At 35.7% G+C, this 23,679-nt stretch overlaps 2 protein-coding genes and 1 pseudogene across 2 annotated transcripts; 2 read left to right on the forward strand and 1 right to left on the reverse strand.

Annotated features, from left to right (window-relative positions):
* Window positions 1–300: 300 nt before the first annotated feature.
* Window positions 301–1,050, forward strand: LOC131605132 (uncharacterized). The gene has a single exon (XM_058877526.1). The coding sequence runs from the start codon at window positions 301–303 to the stop codon at window positions 1,048–1,050; it is 750 nt and encodes a 249-aa protein (XP_058733509.1).
* A 16,285-nt stretch (window positions 1,051–17,335) lies between these two features.
* On the forward strand, window positions 17,336–19,156 carry LOC131601967 (aquaporin TIP1-2-like). The gene is made up of 3 exons (XM_058873906.1): window positions 17,336–17,560; window positions 17,643–17,893; window positions 18,560–19,156. The coding sequence occupies exons 1-3, from the start codon at window positions 17,428–17,430 to the stop codon at window positions 18,932–18,934; spliced, it is 759 nt and encodes a 252-aa protein (XP_058729889.1). The 5' UTR covers window positions 17,336–17,427; the 3' UTR covers window positions 18,935–19,156.
* Window positions 19,157–19,414: 258 nt separating this feature from the next.
* On the reverse strand, window positions 19,415–21,366 carry LOC131601968 (transcription factor MYB59-like; annotated as a pseudogene).
* Between the last annotated feature and the right edge of the window lie 2,313 nt (window positions 21,367–23,679).

Genomic DNA, 23,679 nt, shown 5'->3' on the forward strand with positions numbered 1-23,679 from the left:
TTTGGCAGGAGTTTCCCCCGAACCAGTAAACTATGCTCAAGGAAACCCCTACTCAAACACGTATAACCCAGGATGGAAGAATCACCCTAATTTCTCGTACAAGAACAATAATTCTCTGTACGCACCTGGTCAAGCACCCAGTGTACCACCTGGATATCAAAAGGCACCGTTCGCTGCTCCTAACGTCCCTAGGAAGTCTAACTTAGAAATAATGATGGAAATTTCATAGCCACTCAAACTCAGACTAATAAGGATTTCATAAACCAGAACATGCACACTAATGAGCAAATCAAACAGTTAATGACCAAAGTAGACGCGTTGGCCACTCACAACAAGATGCTTGAGACACAAATCTCTCAAGTGGCACAACAACAAGCACCTACTGCCGCACCTGCTGGGACATTTCTAGGACATCCACAACCAAACCCAAAAGGACATGCTCACGCTAATATTCTGCAAAGTGGTAGAGAGATGGACGAACCGACTGGCCCTAGGCTTAAGAACCCTGCTATGTTCCAAAGCCCTAGGAAGACAACTGAGGAGGAAAGTAGACCCAAGGATAAACCAAGTGATTCGAAAGAGCAAGAGGACAAGGATGGCGAGACGGAGGAGAAAGAAGCGCCATACATACCTCCACCACCTTATAAACCACCTATCCCGTACCCTCAAAAACTCGAGAAATCTAAAAACATAGGGCAATTTAAGAAATTTGTAGAACTTCTTAAACAGTTAAACATCACAATTCCGTTTACAGAAGCCATTACCCAAATGCCCTCATATGCTAAGTTCCTAAAAGAAATCCTATCGAATAAGAAGAAATTAGAAGACAATGAGACCGTAACACTCACTGCCGAATGTAGTGCAATAATTCAAAATAAAATGCCACCTAAGCTGAAAGACCCAGGAAGTTTCTCCATACCCTGCAATATAGGAAAATTTGTCATAGACAAAGCTTTATGCGACTTAGGATCTAGTATTAGCCTAATGCCTTTGTCCATTTGCGAGAAACTAAACATGGGAGATCTAAAACCAACCAAGATGTCAGTATAACTTGCAGACCGATCTGTCAAGTATCCTGTAGGAGTTCTTGAAAATGTGCCCGTCCGTATTGGACAATTCTACATCCCTACATATTTCATAATTATGGACATAAAAGAAGACGTCAATACTCCTATAATCTTAGGAAGACCTTTCCTAGCTACCGCTGGAGCCATTATAGACGTGAAGAAAGGCAAGTTGACATTCGAAATAGGTGAGGAGAAGGTCGAGTTTATTCTAACACAATTCCTTCAAGCCCCAGCTATAGAAGATACATGTTATCTGGTGGATGTTATTTATGAATGTATAAGAGAGATAGGATTATCAGAAGGATCATACTCTGAAGTTATAAAGATTCCGATGCCCCTGATCTTCGAAGATGAAAATTGGCGGCCGGAATATCGAGACGATAGTTTAAGCGAATGCTTAGATTTAACACCCAACCCTATGCCTTACCCAAAGAAACCAGCCTTGGACCTTAAACCATTACCCAAGACTCTTAGATATGAATATCTAGACGATGAACTCAAAAGACCAGTAATAGTCAACGCAGAGCTAGGAGCCACAGAGACTGAGAAGCTATTACAAGTTTTAAGAAAGTATCCATCTGCATTAGGATATAACATTGCTGATCTTAAAGGAATAAGCCCTTCCATATGTATGCATCGCATCATGTTGGAAGAAGATTGCAAAACGTCTAGGGAGCATCAAAGAAGGATCAACCCTATCCTGAGCATAGTAGTTAAAGATGAAGTTACCAAACTTTTGAATGCTGGAATTATATATCCAATCTCTGATAGTCAGTGGGTAAGTCCGGTCTATTGTGTACCAAAGAAGGGAGGTATAACAGTTACCATAAACAAGTCAGGCGAATCTATAGCCGAAAGAAAGGTGACTAGAGAAAGGATGTGTATTGACTATCGTAAGTTAAACAAAGCCACGAGGAAAGACCATTTCCGATTCACCTTGATGACCAAGAGAAAACAACCTTCACGTGCCCTTATGGAACATTAGCTTATAGACGAATGCCTTTCGGATTATGCAACGCCCCTGCAACATTTCAGAGATGCATGATGTCGATTTTCGCTGATTACATAGACAACATCATGGAAGTCTTTATGGACGACTTCTCTATGCGTGGGGAAGATTTTGAAGGATGCCTCTCAAATCTAGAAAAAGTATTGGACAGATGTGTACAAGTTAACCTCGTCCTAAATTAGGAAAAGTGTCACTTCTTGGTTAAACAAGGGATTGTACTTGGACACGTAGTCTCCGAAAGAGGAATAGAAGTCGATAAAGCAAAGATCGAAGTAATAGAAAATCTCCAACCCCCAAAAACAGTTAGAGAGATATGAAGCTTCTTAGGACATGCAGGTTTCTACAGAAGATTCATAAAGGACTTTTTTAAGATCTCTAAACCTCTGACTAGCCTCTTAATGAAAGACGTTGAGTTTGATTTCAACGATGAATGTCTTGAAGCCTTTGAAGTACTAAAGACCGCCCTTATATCCGCACCTATAATGCAACCACCCGACTGGAATTTACCATTTGAAATTATGTGTGATGCAAGCGACTATGCTGTAGGAGTAGTCTTAGGCCAAAGGAAAGATAAGAAACTCCACGCAATATACTATGCAAGTAGGACCTTAGACCCTGTGCAAATGAATTACGCCACAACCGAAAAGGAACTCCTGGCCGTGGTCTTCGCGTTAGATAAGTTTCGTTCCTATCTAATAGGAGCAAAGATAATAATTTACACCGACCATGCAGCCATTAGGTATCTACTAGCTAAACAAGATGCAAAACCCAGACTATTAAGGTGGATCCTACTACTACAAGAATTTGATTTGGAAATCAAAGATAAAAAGGGAACCGAAAACGTTGTAGCCGACCATTTATCTAGGATGGAAGGTATTAAGACAGAAGAAACACCAATCAATGATGATTTCCCTTATGAACGTTTAATAGGACATTTAGAATCCGAAAGTGACACATTGGAACAACCAAAAGCGCAGACCGTTAAGACACTAAGCACCAGAACCACACTGCCATGGTATGCCGATTTCGTCAATTACCTAGCTACAAGAGCGCTTCTGCCCGACATGACTTATCAACAAAAGAAGAAGTTCTTCCATGACCTTAAACAGTATTATTGGGATGAACCCTTGCTATTCAAGTGAAGCACTGATGGGATATTCCGCCGATGTGTTCCGGAAGAAGAAATAGAAAGCATAATACATCATTGCCATGATGCCCCCTATGGTGGGCAGGCTAGCACATCAAAGACATGCGCTAAGATTCTGCAGGCGGGTCTCTTTTGGCCTAACCTGTGGAAGGATGTCCACATCGCTGTTAGAAACTGTGACCAATGTCAGCACACTGGAAACATATCTAGGCGAGATGAAATGCCACAAAAGGCATTTTAGAAGTAGAGATCTTTAATGTGTGGGGAATCGATTTTATGGGACCTTTCCCATCTTCCTTCGGAAATAACTACATACTTGTCGCATTCGACTACGTATCTAAATGGATAGAAGTTGTAGCCTCACCCACAAACGATGCATAAGTAGTTATTAAGCTATTCAAAAATACAATCTTTCCAAGATTTGGTGTACCAAGATTAGTCATTAGCGACGGAGGATCCCACTTCATATCCAGAATTTTCAAAAAACTCTTAGTTAAATATGGAGTCCGACACCGTGTAGCAACGCCTTACCACCCACAAACGAGTGGACAAGTCGAAGTCTCGAATAGACAAATCAAGCAAATACTTGAAAGGACTGTTGCCACATCTAGGAAAGATTGGTCCACTAAGTTACACGAAGCACTGTGGGCGTATAGGACCGCTTACAAGACACCAATAGGAACCACGCCCTTCAAATTAGTATACGGTAAATCTTGTCATCTACCGGTGGGACTAGAGCATAAAGCATACTGGGCAATAAAAACCTTAAACCTAAGTTACACCGCCGCAGGCGAAAGAAGGCTATTGGATCGTTGGAAGAAATTAGATTAGATGCTTACGAGAATGCTAAGATTTACAAAGAAAGAACAAAGAAGTGGCACGATAAACGCATCTCAAGGAAGGAATTCAATGAAGGAGATGTGGTGCTACTGTTTAATTCTCGACTTAAGCTATTCCCAGGAAAACTTCGTTCAAGATGGTCTGGTCCATTCGAAGTTACCAAAGTATATCCGAGTGGCGCTATCAAAATTAAAGGAAAATCGAGCGATAACTTCGTTGTAAACGGGCAGCGATTGAAACATTACCATATTGTTGAAAACAAAGACTACACTGATAGTCTTAAGCTCGTAGAGTTAATCGCCGAGTCGAAGAACTAACCATCGATTCGTCGAGCTTGCGACGTTAAACAAAGCGCTTTCGTGGGAGACAACCCACCTTTTAACTTTAATTTTCCGTTAAGTCATTTTAATTTTAAATGTTTTATTAAAATTTATCTTCTTTTCCTTCTGCACTCTTATTTCAAAATACTAAATCTTTGTTTTAAAATCATACTAACTTAAAACTTTTCTTTCTGATTTTATAAAAAAATTCCAGGGTACTAACCACTTTTTTGACTTAGAGATGGATTTCACTGATGACATGGTAGTTACTTTGGGGAGTGAGGATCAGCAGAGACGATATGAGATTCTGGCACATCATGAGATGGGTCTCACCACATTCTCGCATGATTCGACTCTGATAGTACTAGGTATCCGGGAAAGTGTGCATTTTATGCTTCATCAGATTGGATGGGAGGATCTCCTCACCACCCGTACACCCACTTTCCGCAACCTGACCTTAGAGTTTCTGAGTTCCCTCCGATATGAGCCTAGACTTGGATTAGGTTTTAACAGAGGAAGAGTTTCATTCAGACTGTTTGGGTTCACATACCGCTTCACCACCCGTCAGTTGGCCGAGTTACTAGGATATCCCACAGGCATGGATGCCTTGATGGAAGTCGATGATGAATACTTCCCTGATAACATGGTTGACTACTTTTGGAGTACCATATCTGGTAGAAAACAAAATGATCTACGACTCTCTTCAAAAATCCACAATCCCGCCATTAGGTATTTCCAGATGATTCTAGCTTTCACACTTCTTGGAAAACCTTTGGGCGATACTTCAGTGACCAAGGATGAGTTAGGCATTATGATGTGTGTTTTCCAAGCCAGACCAGTTATGGGAGTCTCCTTTATGCTTGCTAGGATGGCCACTCTGGCCCAAGATACCATCGGTCCTATCCTTGTAGGGGGTCTTGTTACTAAGATCGCCCGTGCTTTATCATTGAGAAGCCCGCTTGCTAGATTGATTCCTTATGGAGGATTCAAATCCATGGACATGGAGTTTTGCTTCAACAAGAGCCTGATTAGCAACTACCAGTCTCCACCTTATCAGCTTCTCGTGAACTATGAGCCGGTTAATCATTTTGCTCTACCTTGCATTAGGTTCACAAGTGTTCACAAGAAAGAAAATTGGATTTATGACTTGGAAGGACAAGGTAAGAATGACTTCGAGGAGGAAGAAAGTGATCCGAGGACACCGACTGGCAACTATGACATTGATACTACACCTGACGAGGACGTGCCTATGGTTGACCACACTGCTGCTATAGAGACCCTTCGGAACGACGTTGCTGTACTTCGTACCGATTTAGGGAGACTCCGAGGAGATTTCCACGGATTTATGGATTTGGTCACGACAAATCTGGACAGTTTTCATCAACACTTTCAGTCCATCCCGCCTCCGAAAAGTGGCTAATTGAAGACCGCTAATTTTTATTTCTAACTCTTACATTTAGACAATGAGGACATCGTCTAGTTTAAGTGTGGGGGAAGGGAATTCTTAGTTAGGATTTATCATTTTAAGTAGTTTTAAATTTCAGCATTTTAATTAGTTAGCATTTCTATTTTTAGAACAAAATTTCAATTTTCGTTTTTGATTTTAATAAAATTCAGTATTTTCTTTACTCTGTTTTTACTTTATTTTATCTGCTAAGTTTTTGTGTGTGCACCACAGATTTTGTCTCTGCTATATGCCAATGTTTGTGTTCATTATAATATTCACTGCTATGGTTAACTCATAAATATTGCTGTTAATGAATATATGGAACACAGTAAAATATCAGTCTGCTACTTATGCTTTATTGTGACACTGTTATGAAATGTTCAGACTGATATAGGCTATTATCTACTCTGCTAAAATCATATACACACCCAATAAATACTTTGACTACCAGTCAAAGTCATTTATGTTATTTATGTTGGTCAAATAGCATTGCATGTAGTCTTGGTCAAAGAGGAATCTCTGCAACACAACAGAACACGCAAAGCAAACACAGTCTGAATGCACACTTCACGCATGCATGCATCTCTGCCGTCCACCAGAGAGGGCCCCACGCCGGTCGGCGTGACCTCCCCCTAGCCGTTCGGCGCAAACCCTTTAAATGCAGAAGAAACTCATTTGTTTCGTTCACACCAGAAGCGAACCAATCCTCTGCATTTTCAAACTTCTCAGTGCCAAAATTAAACCCCATTTTCAACTTCAAATTCAAACCTCACCTTAATTCCATTCAACATTCATTCAATCTATTCATTCATTCTCTGCTATATATATATATTGTACCACTGCCACAAACAGAACCATAATCCACAAATATTTTTCTGCTACTTCTTCTACAATTTCTTTCACATTTCTAGCAGAAAACTTACTATGGCTAACCTCAACAACCAAAACGAAGAAGAGTTCCCCGGTGTTACTTTTCGAATTGGAGAAGCGGGAGAAATTCAATGAAACCGATACCGACGTTTCGCTCAGAGAGGGGTGGAAGCATCACGGTTCGCCTATATCGATAGCTTGCGAAGTTTGGGGTTGTACGAAACCAGTGTGCAAATATTACTCCAGCAAACGGGTTTATCATTTGTGAGCACACTCGACTACCCCAGATACGAAGCGTTAACCTTGGAGTTCCTAAGTTCTTACATTTACAACACACCCACCGACGCTTCCCACAACCTTATCGGAATCGCTACCTTCCGATTATTCAACCGAGAATACACCATGAATCAAGCAAGCATTAGTGCTCTTTTTCGGTTCCCACGTGTTGAAGGAGCCAACTATAGAATTCCACCCGAGCTTGACTGGCAAGGAGCCGCAAATGAAACTATGCGTCGATTATCCGGTAATAATAATGTCGTTCCCGACATGCGCTTCTCTTCACAAATTCATAACCCGGGTATGCGTTACTTCCACCGTATTTTAGCAAATACTATCTTCAGAAGAACTAACATCAACAAAGTCAATAGTAAGGAGTTATACTTCTTTTATTGTGCCTTCGCCAATCATAGGATCAATGCCAGCACTTTGCTTATGTCTCACCAGACGGAAGGTACAACCTCATGGTGCGAAACAGGGAAATTCGTAGTGTCATACTGCCAAACATCGAGATCACGAGGATAGACCGCAGAGACAACTGGGTCTATGATCTTGACGCACCTCCTCCTGATGAGAACGTGGAAGAGAATCAAAATAATGCAGATAATGTGGATGAAGTTGAACAAGAGATGAATCAAGGAGAGCCCCAGCCTGATGAAAACCCCCAACCCAATCCTGAAAATGTTGCAGGACCATCTGTGCCTCCACCTCGAAGAAGGAATCAACCAGTCACACTGGATGATGTGTATAGAGAGATAATATGCAACCATGAGGAAGAAACTCAGTGTCATCAAAGGATTGAGGCGGGTCAGAGTGAAATGATAATGTTGATGCGTGAAATGCAAAGAGATCAACACGACTATGCGTACTGGAATAATCGTAGCATTGCAGACCTCACTGAAGAAGTGCAATGTTTAACATATCGTGTTGAAGGCTTACATGAGTATGTGTACCATGCTGGGATAGTTCCGCCTAGAGACGGCGATGAAGGTCGAAGAGGAGAAGAGCATGAACCCGAGGAAGAGGAAACGAGTAGTGAGTTTTCACCGTTCTACCACACAAGGTCGCATTGAGGACAAAGAAACATTTAAGTGTGGGGGAGGAAGCTTGCTGCTTTTCTAATTATTTTCGGTAGTTTTTAAAATTTTAGTATTTAATTTCCAGTATTTTCTAGTTATCTCCCTTAAAAAAATATTTTAGTTTCCAGTTATTCCAACCCATGTATTCTAAGTTTAATATATGCGAGTATTTTCCGTTTGTCGAATTCTCCGCCTACTTGAACTATAAAACTTTTTATACGAATAGCTTGACACGCTCGAAAAGTGCAAGAATATAATAATTTAAGATATGATAGAACCGAAGCACTAGCAAACAAAATTGCTACAGTCTTGACACTCTAGAACTCTGATTTATGCAAGATTCAATTTAAGTACCTATTATTTCAAAGTCTTTAATCTCTAGCTTTAAAGTAGCTTCGAGTAGTTTATTCAGCAGTTGGCACCGTCTTAAACACAAATTACGTAGAGAGCCGATGAATATAAGTGAATGATCCTGAAAATTTTCAGTAAGGAATTTAAAAAAAAAAAGGATTGCTCCAACTAAGCTAGGTGACCCTCACCCGGTCATTTAACCCAAAGGATGTATATCTCGCAAACAATAAAGAAACCTATTGTCGGTTGGTTCAAAAGTATCTGATATTGAACTTGGAGGGCGAATTACGGTTCGATCCCCCACAGCTTACAATTGGTTAAAAAAGTGGGTACCACAGAAGTGTGTCAGAGCCCCGTGCTAATAAGGATCAGAGTCACTAACCGGTTACTCTACTATGTGTGTGTGTGAAGATAAAGGGCTTAATGTGATTGCGCTCGAATGAAAACAAGCAAAATCTAGCGAAAGGGTCTAGATGAGCTGTAATAGCACGACTTGAATTTTTCTGCATAAGCTGGAGTTGTCTAGTGTCGCTACTGTATCTTTAGTGTTTATATTGAGCCTTCGTGTCTCTAACAAAGTATCGCCGCGACGAGTACGAATCGAGATGATTGTCATGCATGTGTAAAATCTTTTTCTTGATCGTTTGCTTGAGGGCAAGCAAAGTTCAAGTGTGGGGGAGTTTGATAACGCGAAAACGTATCGTATATTTAGCTTAATTTACATGCATTATTATTTTATTTTATTTCGATTTTATTATTTTATTTTGTGTTATGCCGATATTTCGTTGTGTTTCAGAAAATTGAATAATTATTGGCTCATGTGAGAAAAGGAAGAAAAAGTATTAAAAATTGAAGTTAAAAAGATAAAAAGATGCAAGAAAGAAAGGAGGTGCGAAAAGCAACAAAGAAATAGGCCCAAAACACAAAGCAGCCCACGACGGATGGCGCACTAGGCCACCTGCCGGTCGGCGCAACCCCTCCCCAGCCGTTCGGCACCCCCTCAATATATGTGTGTGACGTAAGTCACACACTCAAGCCCAGAAGAGACGTTACGCTACTTTTTCTCCTCCATTTTCTCTGCCGAAAGAACAGCAACTGCTACAAGACAAGTTGGAAATCCAAGAATTGAGAGCTCTATATAAACCCTTCAAGAATCATTGAAAGGGTAACACGTACTTTTTACCCTACTGCCGTCAAGATTTCTTCTGCATTTTCCAGCTCTGCTCTTGTTTCCTACCCACTTCTTGCAATAGATTTCCACACCGGAAATACTATTGCGATCGAGTTTTCTTTTCTAGCTTCAGATTTAGTTTCAGTTTTCAGTATTAGATTTAATTTCAGAATTTAATTCAAGTCCCGGATTCAAGATTCGGAACTGCAAGATACAATTTTCCAGTCTACAATTTAATTCAGGTTTATTTATTTGCATTTAATTACTATTGTTTATTTATGTTGATTTATCAAATTATGTCCGGATTATTTTATATCTGTTATAAATGCTCTGATTTGTCTACTAAAACCATGTCCGGTTAAATACCTTTATCCGCTATGTAAGGTCACATAACCGAGGGAATCGAGTAATCTGTCGATGTAGTTTATTAATCAAATTTATTTGTCTGGCTGATATTTCTAAACGCTTAATTAAACTGTTTTGTAACAAGAGTTAAAAACAATAGAAGTTAGGATCAATAAAAACGAGAGTTTGAGATTTTAACTGGACCTTAGAAATTAGGCATTAACCTTAAATACAACGAGAGCGCTTTAAGGGTAATTAGTTTTCATCGGTTTTCAAAAATCACTTTGAACTTTAATTGATACAGCGAGAGCGCTCACTTAGGTTTAATAGTGAAATCATAATCAATAAACACGAGAGTGTGAGAGGAGGATTTTTAAACTAATGATTTCTACAGAAAAGTGATTTTAAATTAAGATCCGCATCGATGGCTTACTAGATCCCCGAAGTTCGACCGTTGCATACCGATATTATTATCCAAATTAAATTTAATAATATTTCCCTTTTTAATTCCCGTCCGATCGATAATCAATTGAATATTAGCCTTAGATTTACGTAGTAGCATTAACTACATTAGGTCGATTCTTAGTCTCTGTGGGTTCGATATCTTTTAAAACCACGCGATAGACTGTGCACTTGCAGTCATAATCACAGACATACCCCATTGTCGCGATCACACATCAATATGCATGACTTTATTTTTGCAAACTCTTGCTAATTTCATTAACATTAGTTAAGTAGTTAACAGTTCAAACCAAATAATCATAGCTACTAAAAATTCAAAGTTTCCAATTCCATGAGTGGCTAAAGATTCGACTTCACTCTTAATTTTGGGATCGTTATCTTGTTCAGCTAGTTGAAGTAGTGTTTCACTCTTAATTTTGAGATCAATAATATAAAATATTTTCTAAATCATTGTTTTAATTTTAGTGCCTAATTAAACTCTTTAGTTGCTAAAATTATGGATATGTTAATTGATTTTATTCTACTCTATATTTTATTTATGAGAAATTACATTCTTTTATTAATTTTGACTTTGTAGTGTCCTTATAATTTTGTTAATCACAATTTTTTTTTTTAAAAATATAGCAAATACTTTTATAATATAAAATTCTCTTTTAATATATATAGGAATAAGAAAAAAAAGTTTGGTGTCCCTAAAATTATAGGGTCCTGAACTCTCGCCCCATGAGCCCGTGCTCAGGACCACCCCTACTTGTAGTTAAAGTGATGTTCAATACTTAAAAGATGAAAAATATAATTTCACACATTCTATGCATTAAAATTTCTCTTTACATTGAACTAAGCATATTTTTTTAACTCTCTCTTTCACTCTCTCTATTAAAATTCCTCATCTCCGAAACCCTTAATTAGTTAATCTCATGTTCTAGTAAACCAAACCAAGTATATGCGTGGCTTAAAATGATAAGAATTTCTTTTGAGACCCATATGCTTTCTTAGACATCTATTGTGAAATTCTCAAAATACCCCTAAATTTTAGATGTGCATCTCTGAAGACACATTTTTCTTTAAAAAAAATGTGATTTCAAATATGCATATTCGAAAACACTTTTTAAAAAAAAAAATTGTTTTCGGATATGCATATCCGAAATAAACTTATTTATTGTAAAAAATAGTGTCTTCGGAGATGCATCTCCGAAAACTGTTGCGATTTTTATAAAACCAAATTAGACACCCCTTCATTTTCATTCTCTTCAATACAAACTTTTTCCATCAAACCCATCTGTGCCAATTTGCATTCAAAGGATTCTTGCTCTACAAACTTTTTTCCATATCTTTGAACTCTAAGTTGGAAATGTTATTAGGGCTGTTAAAAATTAGAAAAATATTGTAGGGTGTAGTTATTGTAGGTCAATGATAGTGTTTAGTTGGTAAAAATTGGATTTTTATTGAGTTAAGACAAGAAATGGAGGTCTGCCAAAAATGGCTGCTCGCATGTATTTTCGAAAGTGCATTTCTGTAATCACCTCTGTCCAATTTCAGAGATGCACTTCCGAAATATGGTCTGAACTGTATTTTTTTATTTTCAAATTTGTTTCATAGTCTTACTGGTTGCACTTTTTTCAGGAAAATGGCAGGCAATCAGGCACTGGCCGCTCGTCTTAGACAAGGTAGGGAGACACTGACAACCTCAGCTCGGCGCAGAGAGCTGCATAACAAGTAGTAACTCGGAGACGTGGTCGAGTTTGAGTACCAGTTCAGATGGATGACGCACCTGCGGGATCTTCATCTACATCGAGGAGTCAGCTGTCTCGGGCGTCTTCCTCTCGTGAGGAGGAGGTAAGTGAGGATGAGGAGGAGGTGATACTTGAGGAGGAGGAGGAGGAGATACCCGATGTTCACCTTGAACACAGGGAGGATGATTTGGAGGAGAAGGGCTACCTGGGAGGGCCTGCAGACACATCTGTGTTAATTTACTATCATGAGTCATGACTATGTTGCTCGACGAGTTTGGGAGGGCAATGTTGTTTTTTAATTGCCCTTTATAATTTAACCGTTTTTTATTTATGTTTTTATAACACTTTCTTCTAACGATTTAACTATCATTGTTTTTTGTTTTTGTTGTGACAGGAACAGACGACCATAAAATCCGTGAACCATGCGCGGAAAATATTTGATCTATTTAAACCATGGACTCAATGGTTTAATGACGTTGTAGCTAGGAGCGGGCTTGGCGGGTTATGCATGACCGTATATAGTACCATCAGTCACTCGCGCCATGCCCAGGGCTGCACGATATGTCCTCCAAATTGGGGATCAAAAAGTGGGGTCATATCATGTATATCTGGATCGTACTGCTCACGATGACATCCAGTGGACGTCCTTCGTTGATTACAGGAATGTGGTCCCATTCGACCGCATCGTATTGTATTCTGGATGATTGGTATGTGGGACCAACACCATGGTCAGGTATCTGCCGGAGCGGCGAATGAGACAGTTTGAACGCGTGCAGATGATACCAAGGTCTTCGTTTGAGGTTGCTCCTGACACCGTTACCCGCTGGGAGCTCACTACTATCTTTGAGGATTGGATCTAGTCTTAGAGGAGTATCGGCGTACACGGGCCACCCAGAGCTGACACTGTGTAGATGGGTATGTGATAATGTGACATGATTCTATCATGACACCTGATGCTCTTGGGCGTCCACCTAGGCCAACACATGAGAAGCTCTCGGAGAACCAGCAGGTCGAGGATGACCATGCCACTGATCTCTTTCCGATCTGTCAGCGGATACACTCAATAGGACATGAGGCATTGGAGAGAGGGATTATTGAGCAGGGCGGTCCAGAGGCGGTTTCCATAGTGCAGAGGATGGTGGGTGAGGTGTCTAGTGCGGTGGAGTATAGGAGGCAGAGGCGGTCATAAGGAGTTCGCATTAGGCATACTCAGTAGTAGGTGCCTATTTATGTTTTATTTATGACTTTTTATCCGGTGTTGTAATGTTTTTACATTGGATACTTATCCGAACAACTACTTCCATATTATAGTATCGATTTTTTTAATCTATATTTGCATATTTTTTATTTCTGTTACATTTTAGCGAATAGTAGGAGGTTTTAATTTTAATTGTACTATGTTGTTGTTTTAGAAAAAAATGAATCCTTGAAAATCTGTATATTTCGGATATGCATATCCAAAACAGCTTCTTGGTAAATTCGGATATGCATTTTCGAAATCATTGAAATTTGATTAAGGGTGATTTCGGAGATGCATATCCGAAATCTTTAAAATTAAGATATGAATGACTTCGAAGATACATTTCCGAAAAGTATTTTAGGGTTTTCAAGAGTGTTTTTCATCATTGATTCTTTTTAAATTGGTTAATAGCTTCATAGGAGGCCAATTGTCTTTTTAATTCTCATTATTGCAAGAACAATAAAAAATAATAATTTGATTCAAAGTGTTGGTCCTTTTAAGCCGTCCATAATTAAGAAATGAAGCAGATAATCTAACAAATTAAAACGATAAGCAGGACTCTTAAGAAATACTTGTAGATAAACAATAGTATTAGTTCTTAGCCTCTAAAACCATGTCATTATCATAATGATGCAAGAATTCCCAACTTTTTTTTGCCAAATGCATAATTTTCAATCACCTTTAAGAATTCATTTGAGCTTTTCCATAACAGTATATAATCCATAACAAAAACCATTGAAACGTATTAAAATTTGGAACTAATATAATTAACCTGGTTATTATTATCGATAATTGTCATCAGGTGACCCCATGGACATAAAAGCAAGTTAACTTTGTCGGTTTGTCCTTTTTCAACGCAATAAGTTACATGACAAATAATTAGGTCTATCCTCTTATAGTTTCCACTAAATATTTAGTACTAATTCAAACGTAATTTACAAAACAAAGCTGTTTTTTTTGAGAAAATTATGATACATAGTTAATATTGATAATGAACCTGTCTAATAAGTTTGATGGGAAGATTTTTTTTAGAAGAGGGCACAAGCACAAACAAGAAACAACATTACAAATAAAGACGAGAGTGATTTGTACCCGCTAGATCAAACATGATAAAAGATGTCATTTCTATCGGAAAGGTATGATAGATTACTGGTGTGATTCCCTTCCATACTAAGCAAAACATCTGCTTATTTATTAACCTTGTCTAAATGCACGATAAAATTCATCATAAACATATTTATAAAAATAAAAATTATATTAATTTAATAGTTATAATTACATAAAATACTAACAATTTATAAGAATTAACATCAAAATGATCAAAGTGCGACATTCATAATAAGCTAAAATCATTACTTGTAAAATAAAAGATGTTGAAAAAGTTGAAATTGAAGCAACCAAGATTAAAAACATCAAAATCATTACTTACCAAATTAAAAAAAAGAGAAAAAAATAGTCACTCAATAATTCATGAATTTTGTAGATTGGGTGTGGGTTTATCCATAACCTAATTATTTTGAATGTGTTTTCATTTTTGAAAACCGTATTCACCTAATAACCTGACCCAATCCATTTTTTTAGTCGATTTAGGTAAATTTTATTGAGTTGAGAAATGCTAAAAACACTCTCTTTTTAACACTCTCTCAAACACTCACACTCTTATTGGTTGAAACATGTATGAGTCCTACTAATTTATATGAGACCTATTTCTAAAGTGAGAGACCACACATTTTTCAACTAATAAAAAAATGAGTGTTTGAGAGAGTGTTACTAACACTCTTACTGAATTTATTGAATTTATCTAACCCACCCAGCCATGTACAATTGTACATTCCTAATTTATTGTGTACATTAAATAATCATAGTTGTATATGTTTTAGCAAATAAATATTGTGTACTTCTTAAAAAAATTATTTTTAGATTATCTGATTTTTTTTTTTTCAATTTAATGTTCAAGTGACTTAAATTTCACTCATATGTATAAGTGAGCCGTAACATCGATGTAATTCTGCATAACTATTAATAATATTAATTTAATAGAATTATTTATTTTTATTTATAAAGATTTTTTAAAATTTTGAAAATGCTTATAAGTTTATCTCTCAATATGTTGTGTATTGAATTGGAAAAATATTATATATTGCTATGCTCAAATAGAAGAAACACAGATGACTACATTTTCCCATATTTTTAAATTTTATTTATAAGTTTTTATAAATGATTTTGTGACATTTTAGTTGGTTTTTCCAAATTGTTTTGGATTTTAATTTTATTTTTCTCTTTTGTTAAATTATTATAAATGTCAATTTAATATAAATTTTAGTAATTTATTAAATTAATAAATTTCACATCAATACTTTAATAAATGTAGGGTAAAGTTTTCAAAATAATAGAATAAAATCAAAATTGCAATCTCAAATCCACAATTGATTTAAAAAAAACTAAAATTATGAATTTAAAAAAGTTAAGGTGCAAATAAATGATAAAAATAGAATTTAAAAATGCAATTATATGTAAGCGGATCAAAATAACCAATTAAATGGACAATTTAAAACCACATAAATTAAAATAAAATCGATTGTTTTTAGTTCGGTTATAAATTCAAACCGAATCAATAAGACTCGACATGATTTGGTTCGGTTCTCTGTTTTAATTTTTAAGGACCGCAAAGTCGTTGAATCGAACTAATAGCTATAATTACACTATAAACTTTTATTCTATCCATCATTAACCTCACATTTTATATCAGTTCAATCATTCTTCATCTTTATTTACACTTCATTCCTTTTAGCAAAACACACATCTAAAACATCTCAACTCCAAAACATAGAAAGTAGAAATCATAAATCATAAAAACTTATTTCCACTGACCTGTTGCTCTCGTTGCCTGCGACAATTGTTGCTTTATGTACCGTCGTTCTAATATGTTATGGTTGTCTTTTTTGTGTTCAAGTTCACTTCGCTAATTTTTATATTTTTTAACCCTATTTTTAGTTTTTCTTTATCAAAATTCCTTTTAGTCTTGTTACAAAATAATTTTGATGTGTTTGAGGTATGAAACATGTTAATCGATGTGTCTTTTGTTGTGTTCTATTTGTTAAATTTTTAAATTTCTTTCCAATTTTCTGATGTCAAGTGTCAACTTTTATATTTGATTTTGAACTTATTTCATGATGCATTAGAAATCATGTCACTCTTTCGTACATGTTAAGAGAAACTTGTAATTTTTTTAAAGAAAATAAAACATAAAATAATTTACATAAAATGTATTATTTAAAAAATAATAATATAAAATACATTAAAAAATACGATAATAAAAAATACACTAATATAATAACGTTTAAAAAAAAATTATAAATACACGCCAGATCGAAACAAGCCAATTAATTATATTCAATTCTATTTTTAAAAAAATTTAAAAATTAATTATATTTTTTAATAAAAAATAGTCCAAATCAAATAGTTACACCCCTAATTAAATCTATAAACTCTCTGTTAACTTATTAGTGATCAATTCCTCTGTCCTAGTAAAAAAACTCAACATTGTCTTGTGTTTAAGGAATGTTATCAGAAGTAACATTATTGTTTATAACCGTGTTCTAGAACAAAGATATTTACATTTACATAGACATAGACATAATCATTGTCTTGTAAGATTTTTTAAAATTATTTTATTTTGTTAATATATTTCATAAAATTAAAAACAATACCAATACATTTGGCTAATATAAAGTCTACATCACCTCCGTATAAACAATCTCAAAGTCGGTTTGGTCCTAAAACATCGGTCGGTGATCAGCCCCAAAACATCACATCAACCGTACACGTGTCATCACCAGATTAAACAGGAGGCTCCCACCCCACTTTTTTTCAAAATCACTTTTTCTTCCATTTCTCCTCGTGACTTATTTCCACAAAATGTTACACACTTAAAATGCTGCACCATGTTCTTACTCATCTTACTATATATAACACCACTTTAACAAACACAAGTATAAATTAACAAAGCTTAAAGTGCAAGATATTAATATTATCAATTAAAATTCTAAGCTTAAGTAAAAAAATACACAATGCCAATTTCAAGAATTGCAATTGGAAGTCCTTCTGAGTTTGGCAAAGCTGATGCACTCAAAGCTGCACTAGCCGAGTTCATTTCAATGCTCATTTTTGTGTTTGCAGGAGAAGGCTCTGGCATGGCTTATAGTAAGCATTTTTACTAAGACATGTTTGGATATAATTTATTTGAGTTTATTTTCTGCTAATATAATCATTTTTTTGTTGACAGATAAGCTTACGGACAATGGTGCAGCAACACCAGCTGGGTTGGTGGCTGCATCACTATCACACGCTTTTGCGCTTTTTGTTGCGGTTTCTGTTGGTGCTAACATCTCTGGTGGACATGTTAACCCTGCTGTTACTTTTGGTGCATTCATTGGTGGACATATTACACTTGTTAGAGGTGTTTTGTATTGGATTGCTCAGTTGCTTGGTTCTGTGGTTGCTTGCTTGCTCCTTAAAATTGCCACTGGTGGATTGGTAAGACACATTGCATATACTCATTCATTCATTCCTTCTAAATTTGATCAATTCTAGTAGCACCATAGTGTTAGGACTTAGGAGAGTTGGTAACACTACTTGTTCCGCTTGGGAACCAGAAATGATCGGTGAGACTGAGAGATGAAGTTTTGAATCGGTGAAGTAAATTTCTTATGTGGCGTGGAAGAGGCCGACTGTAAGGTTAACAATCAAACGCTAAAGTCAGTGAAAAATTACTGAGCAATGTGAGAATGAGAATATATTTGAATACTTAAAATAATGCATTTTCTTCGTCCTGTGAGTGGTTAAAACTGTCCACATGAGTGGAGACGCGTTATGAGGATAAACATTAGATCTAATCAGACGATGATTGACGTGTCTGGAGAACGAAATAATTTTCTTTTGCTTGATACTTCTCTTGGGCCTTGTGACCGGCCAAAAACACTACTCTCTGTGCAAGCTTGAGACCTAAGACTGTCCTCATTTCTAAGTGTCTTCATCTCTAAGTCTCATATTTGAATCCAGTGTACCAACAATTTCTGTGTTGGGTCAATCCATTTCAATTAGATTCTCTCACACAAGACAATCAGACTCGTCCCTATATTAGTCGATTTTAAGACGAGATACAAAGTTTAATACTAATTAATATGTGTATGTCTATTTCAGGAAACGTCTGCATTTTCATTATCTTCTGGAGTAGGAGCAACAAATGCACTTGTGTTTGAGATTGTGATGACTTTTGGTTTAGTCTACACAGTGTATGCAACTGCAATAGATCCAAAAAATGGTAGTCTTGGAACAATTGCTCCAATTGCAATTGGTTTCATTGTTGGTGCCAACATTTTGGCAGGTGGGGCTTTTGATGGTGCTTCTATGAACCCAGCAGTTTCTTTCGGGCCTGCTGTTGTTAGCTGGACTTGGGCTAATCATTGGGTTTATTGGGTTGGGCCATTGATTGGTTCTGCTATTGCTGCTGTTGTTTATGAGATTTTCTTCATCACCCCTGGCTCTTATGAACAATTACCTGTCGCAGATTATTAAGTCCTAGAGTCATGTTCTGTAAGATTATTTTGCTAAGTAATGATGATCATGTTTTATAATCTTCAAACATGTATCTGTCTCCGACTCCCTGAATATTTGCTTATAATTATGTTAAATGAATGACCAGTTGTTAAGTACTCTATAAGGGAGATAATACATATTGTAAGTTTTGTATCAATTGTAATTGTTTTTAACTTAATGCGATGAATCAACCAAACTTTTCGAAAATCTAACTGATACTTATAAGATTATATGTGTATCTAAAAATCAAATCGAAGGTTTTATATTTTATCATTATTATGGAACTTCCACTAGCTCAACACGTGTGATGGATGATCAATTCCTTTAACTTGACCTATATGTTGTGCATCTTATTCTATTCTAATTGAAAAGTTTAATGCATAGATTATTCACGCATTAGTTAGTGGCTGCTAATAAACAACGAAACTAAGTGCAATAATGATAGGTATCCAAATCAGATTGAAACAAAATCCAACTAGTGCTTGATATTTTACATTCAGATAAAACATACCACTTTCACATTGGAACATTTCTTGAAAGTAAAAGCACAAACATTGATATCTTCATCTTACAGATAACAATCTTGATATTGATTACAGCTGTGTCACATCATCCACAACCATGCTTAAGCCTTTCAAAGATATGGATCTGGATTCCATGTCGCAATTCTTAAACTCGACCGTTAATTTAAGATCAGACGACTCAGATTGCATAATAATAAAATCAGTTGATCTCCACCGTTGATTTAGATCACATAGTCAAGTCCGTTTCCAAAAGATTTATACTATACTATACAAGTTTTTATTTTTTGGTTTCAAAGAGACCATCAACAAAATTCACACACACAGTACGTAGTACGTGCAGAGAAGTGGAGAGTTGCATGATAGAACTCGCGCCTTGACATATCAAATATCCTGCAGTTTTTAGTATCGTTGTACTTACGGAACATTAAACTATACATGTTAATTCGACTATACCTTACGACAAATGACACACATATGAACACGGTATCGAAAAAAAAGAATAATCTTGATTATTAACCAGTTAGAAATGTGTTCCCTTGTTGATCATAAAAGGAGAAACATTGATCACCAATAGGAGGGAACAACATCTTGCTCTCATCTTCATCCATAACCCACAATGGATCTAAATTAGAATAATCCCATGATGATGATGCAGAAGGCACTATAGGAGAACAAAAGCTATTGCAATTCTCTTCCCTAGTTCCATCATAAACAGTTTGTTGAAGAATGTTTATATCATCTTCTTCTGACATAGCAATATCTCTCCATATATCATCCATTGAGTAACTTTCTTGAACTTGGTAATTCTCTTCTTCTTCAATCTCTTTGTTTGAAGCGCGCGAATCCACAGCGTGATTGTTGTTCGAAAACAGCGAAGATTGACAACTAGAAGATTGATCAGGTGATGAAATTGAAGAAGGTGTTTTTGTTGCTGCATGTTTTTTCTCTTGCGCTCTCTTTTTTCTCATGTGTGTCCTCCAGTAATTCTTAATCTCATTATCCGTTCTTCCCGGTAGTTTTCTCGCAATTCTTGACCATCTGTAAATCATATCATCACACATGGCTTTGTAAATTATACTTGAATAACCAAAGAAATTCAAAAACAACTATATATATTAAATATAAAAATTAATTCTTAAAGCTGCTGCAGACAGATCATCTGCTGCAGCTGTCATAGAACCTGAGACCTTAAGATGAACATATTCTTACTCCTACTCTAACTGCTGTAAATTTAGAGAGATAAAATTTCACTCTATAAATCAAACCGGTTCTAAAGCTGCTGCAACACGATCTGCAGCTGTTGTAGAACCTGAGACTTTGAGAGAAGCAACTTAAAAATGAAAAAAGTGAGTGTAGAGCAAGAAGAGGTGATTTTGTCAAACCTATTTCCCCATTTAGAGTGAAGGTCCATAACAAGAGATTCTTCATGAGGAGACATCTTGCCACGTTTGAGATCAGGGTGAAGATAGTTAACCCAACGTAACCTGCAACTTTTACCTGATCGACTCAAACCTACAATAAAGTGTGAGAAACAAGAAAAACCTGGTTAAAGGAATTAATGTTTCTGTTATAATTTCAGCATGCCCTTTATAGCATACCTATCTATTACTCTCTCCCGCCACCTTCCAAACCTGAAACCTTTGCTATAAAATCCCATCTACGATCACCGAATAAACCCACAAAATAGGCTAGTTTGTAATCCTCTTGTTCTGTCCATGGACCTTTTCTGCTTATTTCTTGTTCAACCATGTTTTTCTTCAATCTTGATACTATGAGTTTTTGGTTTTTTGGTATTTTTTTAGGAAAGAGGATTTGTACTTAGGCTTGAGAGACCTGTGCATACACTTGGACAGTATTTATATGTATTCTGTTGTGTCACAAACTCACAATATCAGATATTTTATTCTTATTTTAATAGTAAAAAGTTTAGAGTTGGGTTGAGCGACTCAATAGACACTAACAGATAGATATGATATGCTTCCTAAAAATAAATCATTTTTATGGTCTAGAGAACGCTACCAGATAAGCTGGTTTTCCATTTGTTTTAAGAAATTGAGTATTCTTTACGTGTAAATGCATAAATTAATTTTTTGAATTTGGAAAGATTATATTAGTCGGTAAATTTTTTTTAAAAAATAATCATATAAATTTAATTATATTAAATAATTATATTAAAAAAAAGAATCTATAAACTGAAGATAACAAAATTTGAATTTAAAAATAAAAATGGTCTCTTAATTAATAGGAATTGTTGATTAAAATAAAAAAAAATAATGTGTTGACAATGATCTGTGAAATAAAAAATTTATTTGATACGACCATATAAAATATATTTAAATACAAATGTAAAATGAATAATAATCATATATATTTAATTATATTAAATAATCATTAAAAAAAATTGTGTGAATAGTGACCCGTCATAAAAATAAGAATATTATCTCTCAAATTAAAACAATGATTGTTTAAAATAAAATAAATATTGTGTTGATAGTGACCCGTCCGATAGCAAAATTTTTAATTTTACTAAAATTAAAAAATAATTTTTTTTTTAGGGATAATAACTAAATAGAAAAAAATTGAAACGAAAGTAAGAAAGTGTGGAAAAAAATGTGAGAGAAATTTGAAATTTTAATTAAGATAGAGAAAATGTGTAATGATCGATTAAAATAAATTAAATATTGTGTTGATAGTGACCCGTGAGATAAATAAATATTTAATTTTATTAAAATTAAAAAATAGGTTATTAATATTTATTGTGATAATAAGTAAATGGAGAAAAATTAAAATGAAAGTGAGAAAGTGTGGAAAAATGAAATGTGAAAGAAATTTGAAATTTGAAATAAGAGAGAAAAGATGTGTGTTGGAGAAAAAGAATTGAGGTTGCCAGGTGTCCAATGATGATTGAAAGGTGAAGGCTTATTTAGCTAGTTAATAAAATGTCCAAATGATAGTGTGAATTATTTTAGAAGAAATGGCATAATTGACAGTTTGGTTAATCTATTAGTATTAGCTTTATAGTAGATATGCTCAGGACTGAGTTTGAATCCAAATTTTTTAATGAAGTTGAAAGAAATTGATAAGAGTTTAATTCATAGTAAAACATCATATGATCACATAGCACTTATCTTACTTATTTGACACATTTCTCACATAAAAACTCCAATTATTGAATAAAAGTACTATTGTGCAAGTTTATTTGGTTTGGTTTGCATTGGTGCAGGATATGGCCTTAAAGCAAAAACCAGCAATCAGAGCATTCGCTGCAGTGAACTATATTTCGCGTAGCAAACTCCAGTGCAGTCAAAGGCAAAATCCAGACAATAGATAATTCGCTGCAACGAATGTACAACGAGAGTCCGATTCACTACAGCGAACCATATTTTGCGTAGCGAACCAAGTCAGAAGCAAATTTCTCAATTTCGCTAGCAACGAGCAACAACGCAGGAGATTCGCTGCAGCGAACTATATTTCGCGTAGCGAACGTTGGTGGTTTCTGAAAGATATTTTGAAAGACTTAAATTTGAAGAAACGTAGTTCGCTGCAGCGAACCATATTTCGTGTAGCGAACTATGGCGACCATAACTGCTATAAAAGGGAAAGACAATCAGCTCAGAGGAGAGGAGTTTTTATTCTTGTAACATAACATATTCTTGTAATAGAGTTAGGAACAGGAGAGGTTTTTAGGTAGAAAGAGGTGGATACACATCAAGAGTCGGGAAATCGTCGTTGATGTCATTCCAACTCAACTCTTCCATTGTTCATCAAGCTACCATGATTAGCTAAATCCCCCTCTTGTTGGGATTGGTTGTAGTCCACCGAAACAGTATGTATTTTCTTTGATCATGGCGTTATATGCAATTTATGTTTGAATCATTATCGTTGTTATCTTCGTTTTACCGTTCATTTCATGGATTGAATTGATATTGACAAATGCGATTCTAATCTCGATCCAAGATAACAACTATTAAATTCTAAATGCTAGACATAGATTTAGATTTAATATTCACTAAAAGTATCAAATCTTATCGCTACCGTATTGTTTAATAGGCTGAAAAATCGTCGATTTAACCATAAGGTAAGAAATCTCATCAAAGTTTAGACATGAACTTTGTTTGTGAGTGATACGTGATGATCTTGAAACATTCATAAATTGTGTACAACTGATCCGAGATATACATATCGAATCGGTGGATGAAA

This window comes from Vicia villosa, linkage group LG5, assembly GCF_029867415.1.
Source record: "Vicia villosa cultivar HV-30 ecotype Madison, WI linkage group LG5, Vvil1.0, whole genome shotgun sequence".
Taxonomy (NCBI): Eukaryota; Viridiplantae; Streptophyta; class Magnoliopsida; order Fabales; family Fabaceae; genus Vicia; species Vicia villosa.

What these genes read in the sequence shown, in the direction of transcription:
- LOC131605132 (XM_058877526.1), top strand. Translation starts at nt 301, where the DNA reads ATGACCAAAGTAGACGCGTTGGCCACTCACAACAAGATGCTTGAGACA.
- LOC131601967 (XM_058873906.1), top strand. Translation starts at nt 17,428, where the DNA reads ATGCCAATTTCAAGAATTGCAATTGGAAGTCCTTCTGAGTTTGGCAAA. An exon ending in AGGCTCTGGCATGGCTTATA is followed by an intron (nt 17,561 to 17,642) that starts GTAAGCATTTTT and finishes TTTTGTTGACAG; the next exon opens with ATAAGCTTACGGACAATGGT. An exon ending in AAATTGCCACTGGTGGATTG is followed by an intron (nt 17,894 to 18,559) that starts GTAAGACACATT and finishes TGTCTATTTCAG; the next exon opens with GAAACGTCTGCATTTTCATT.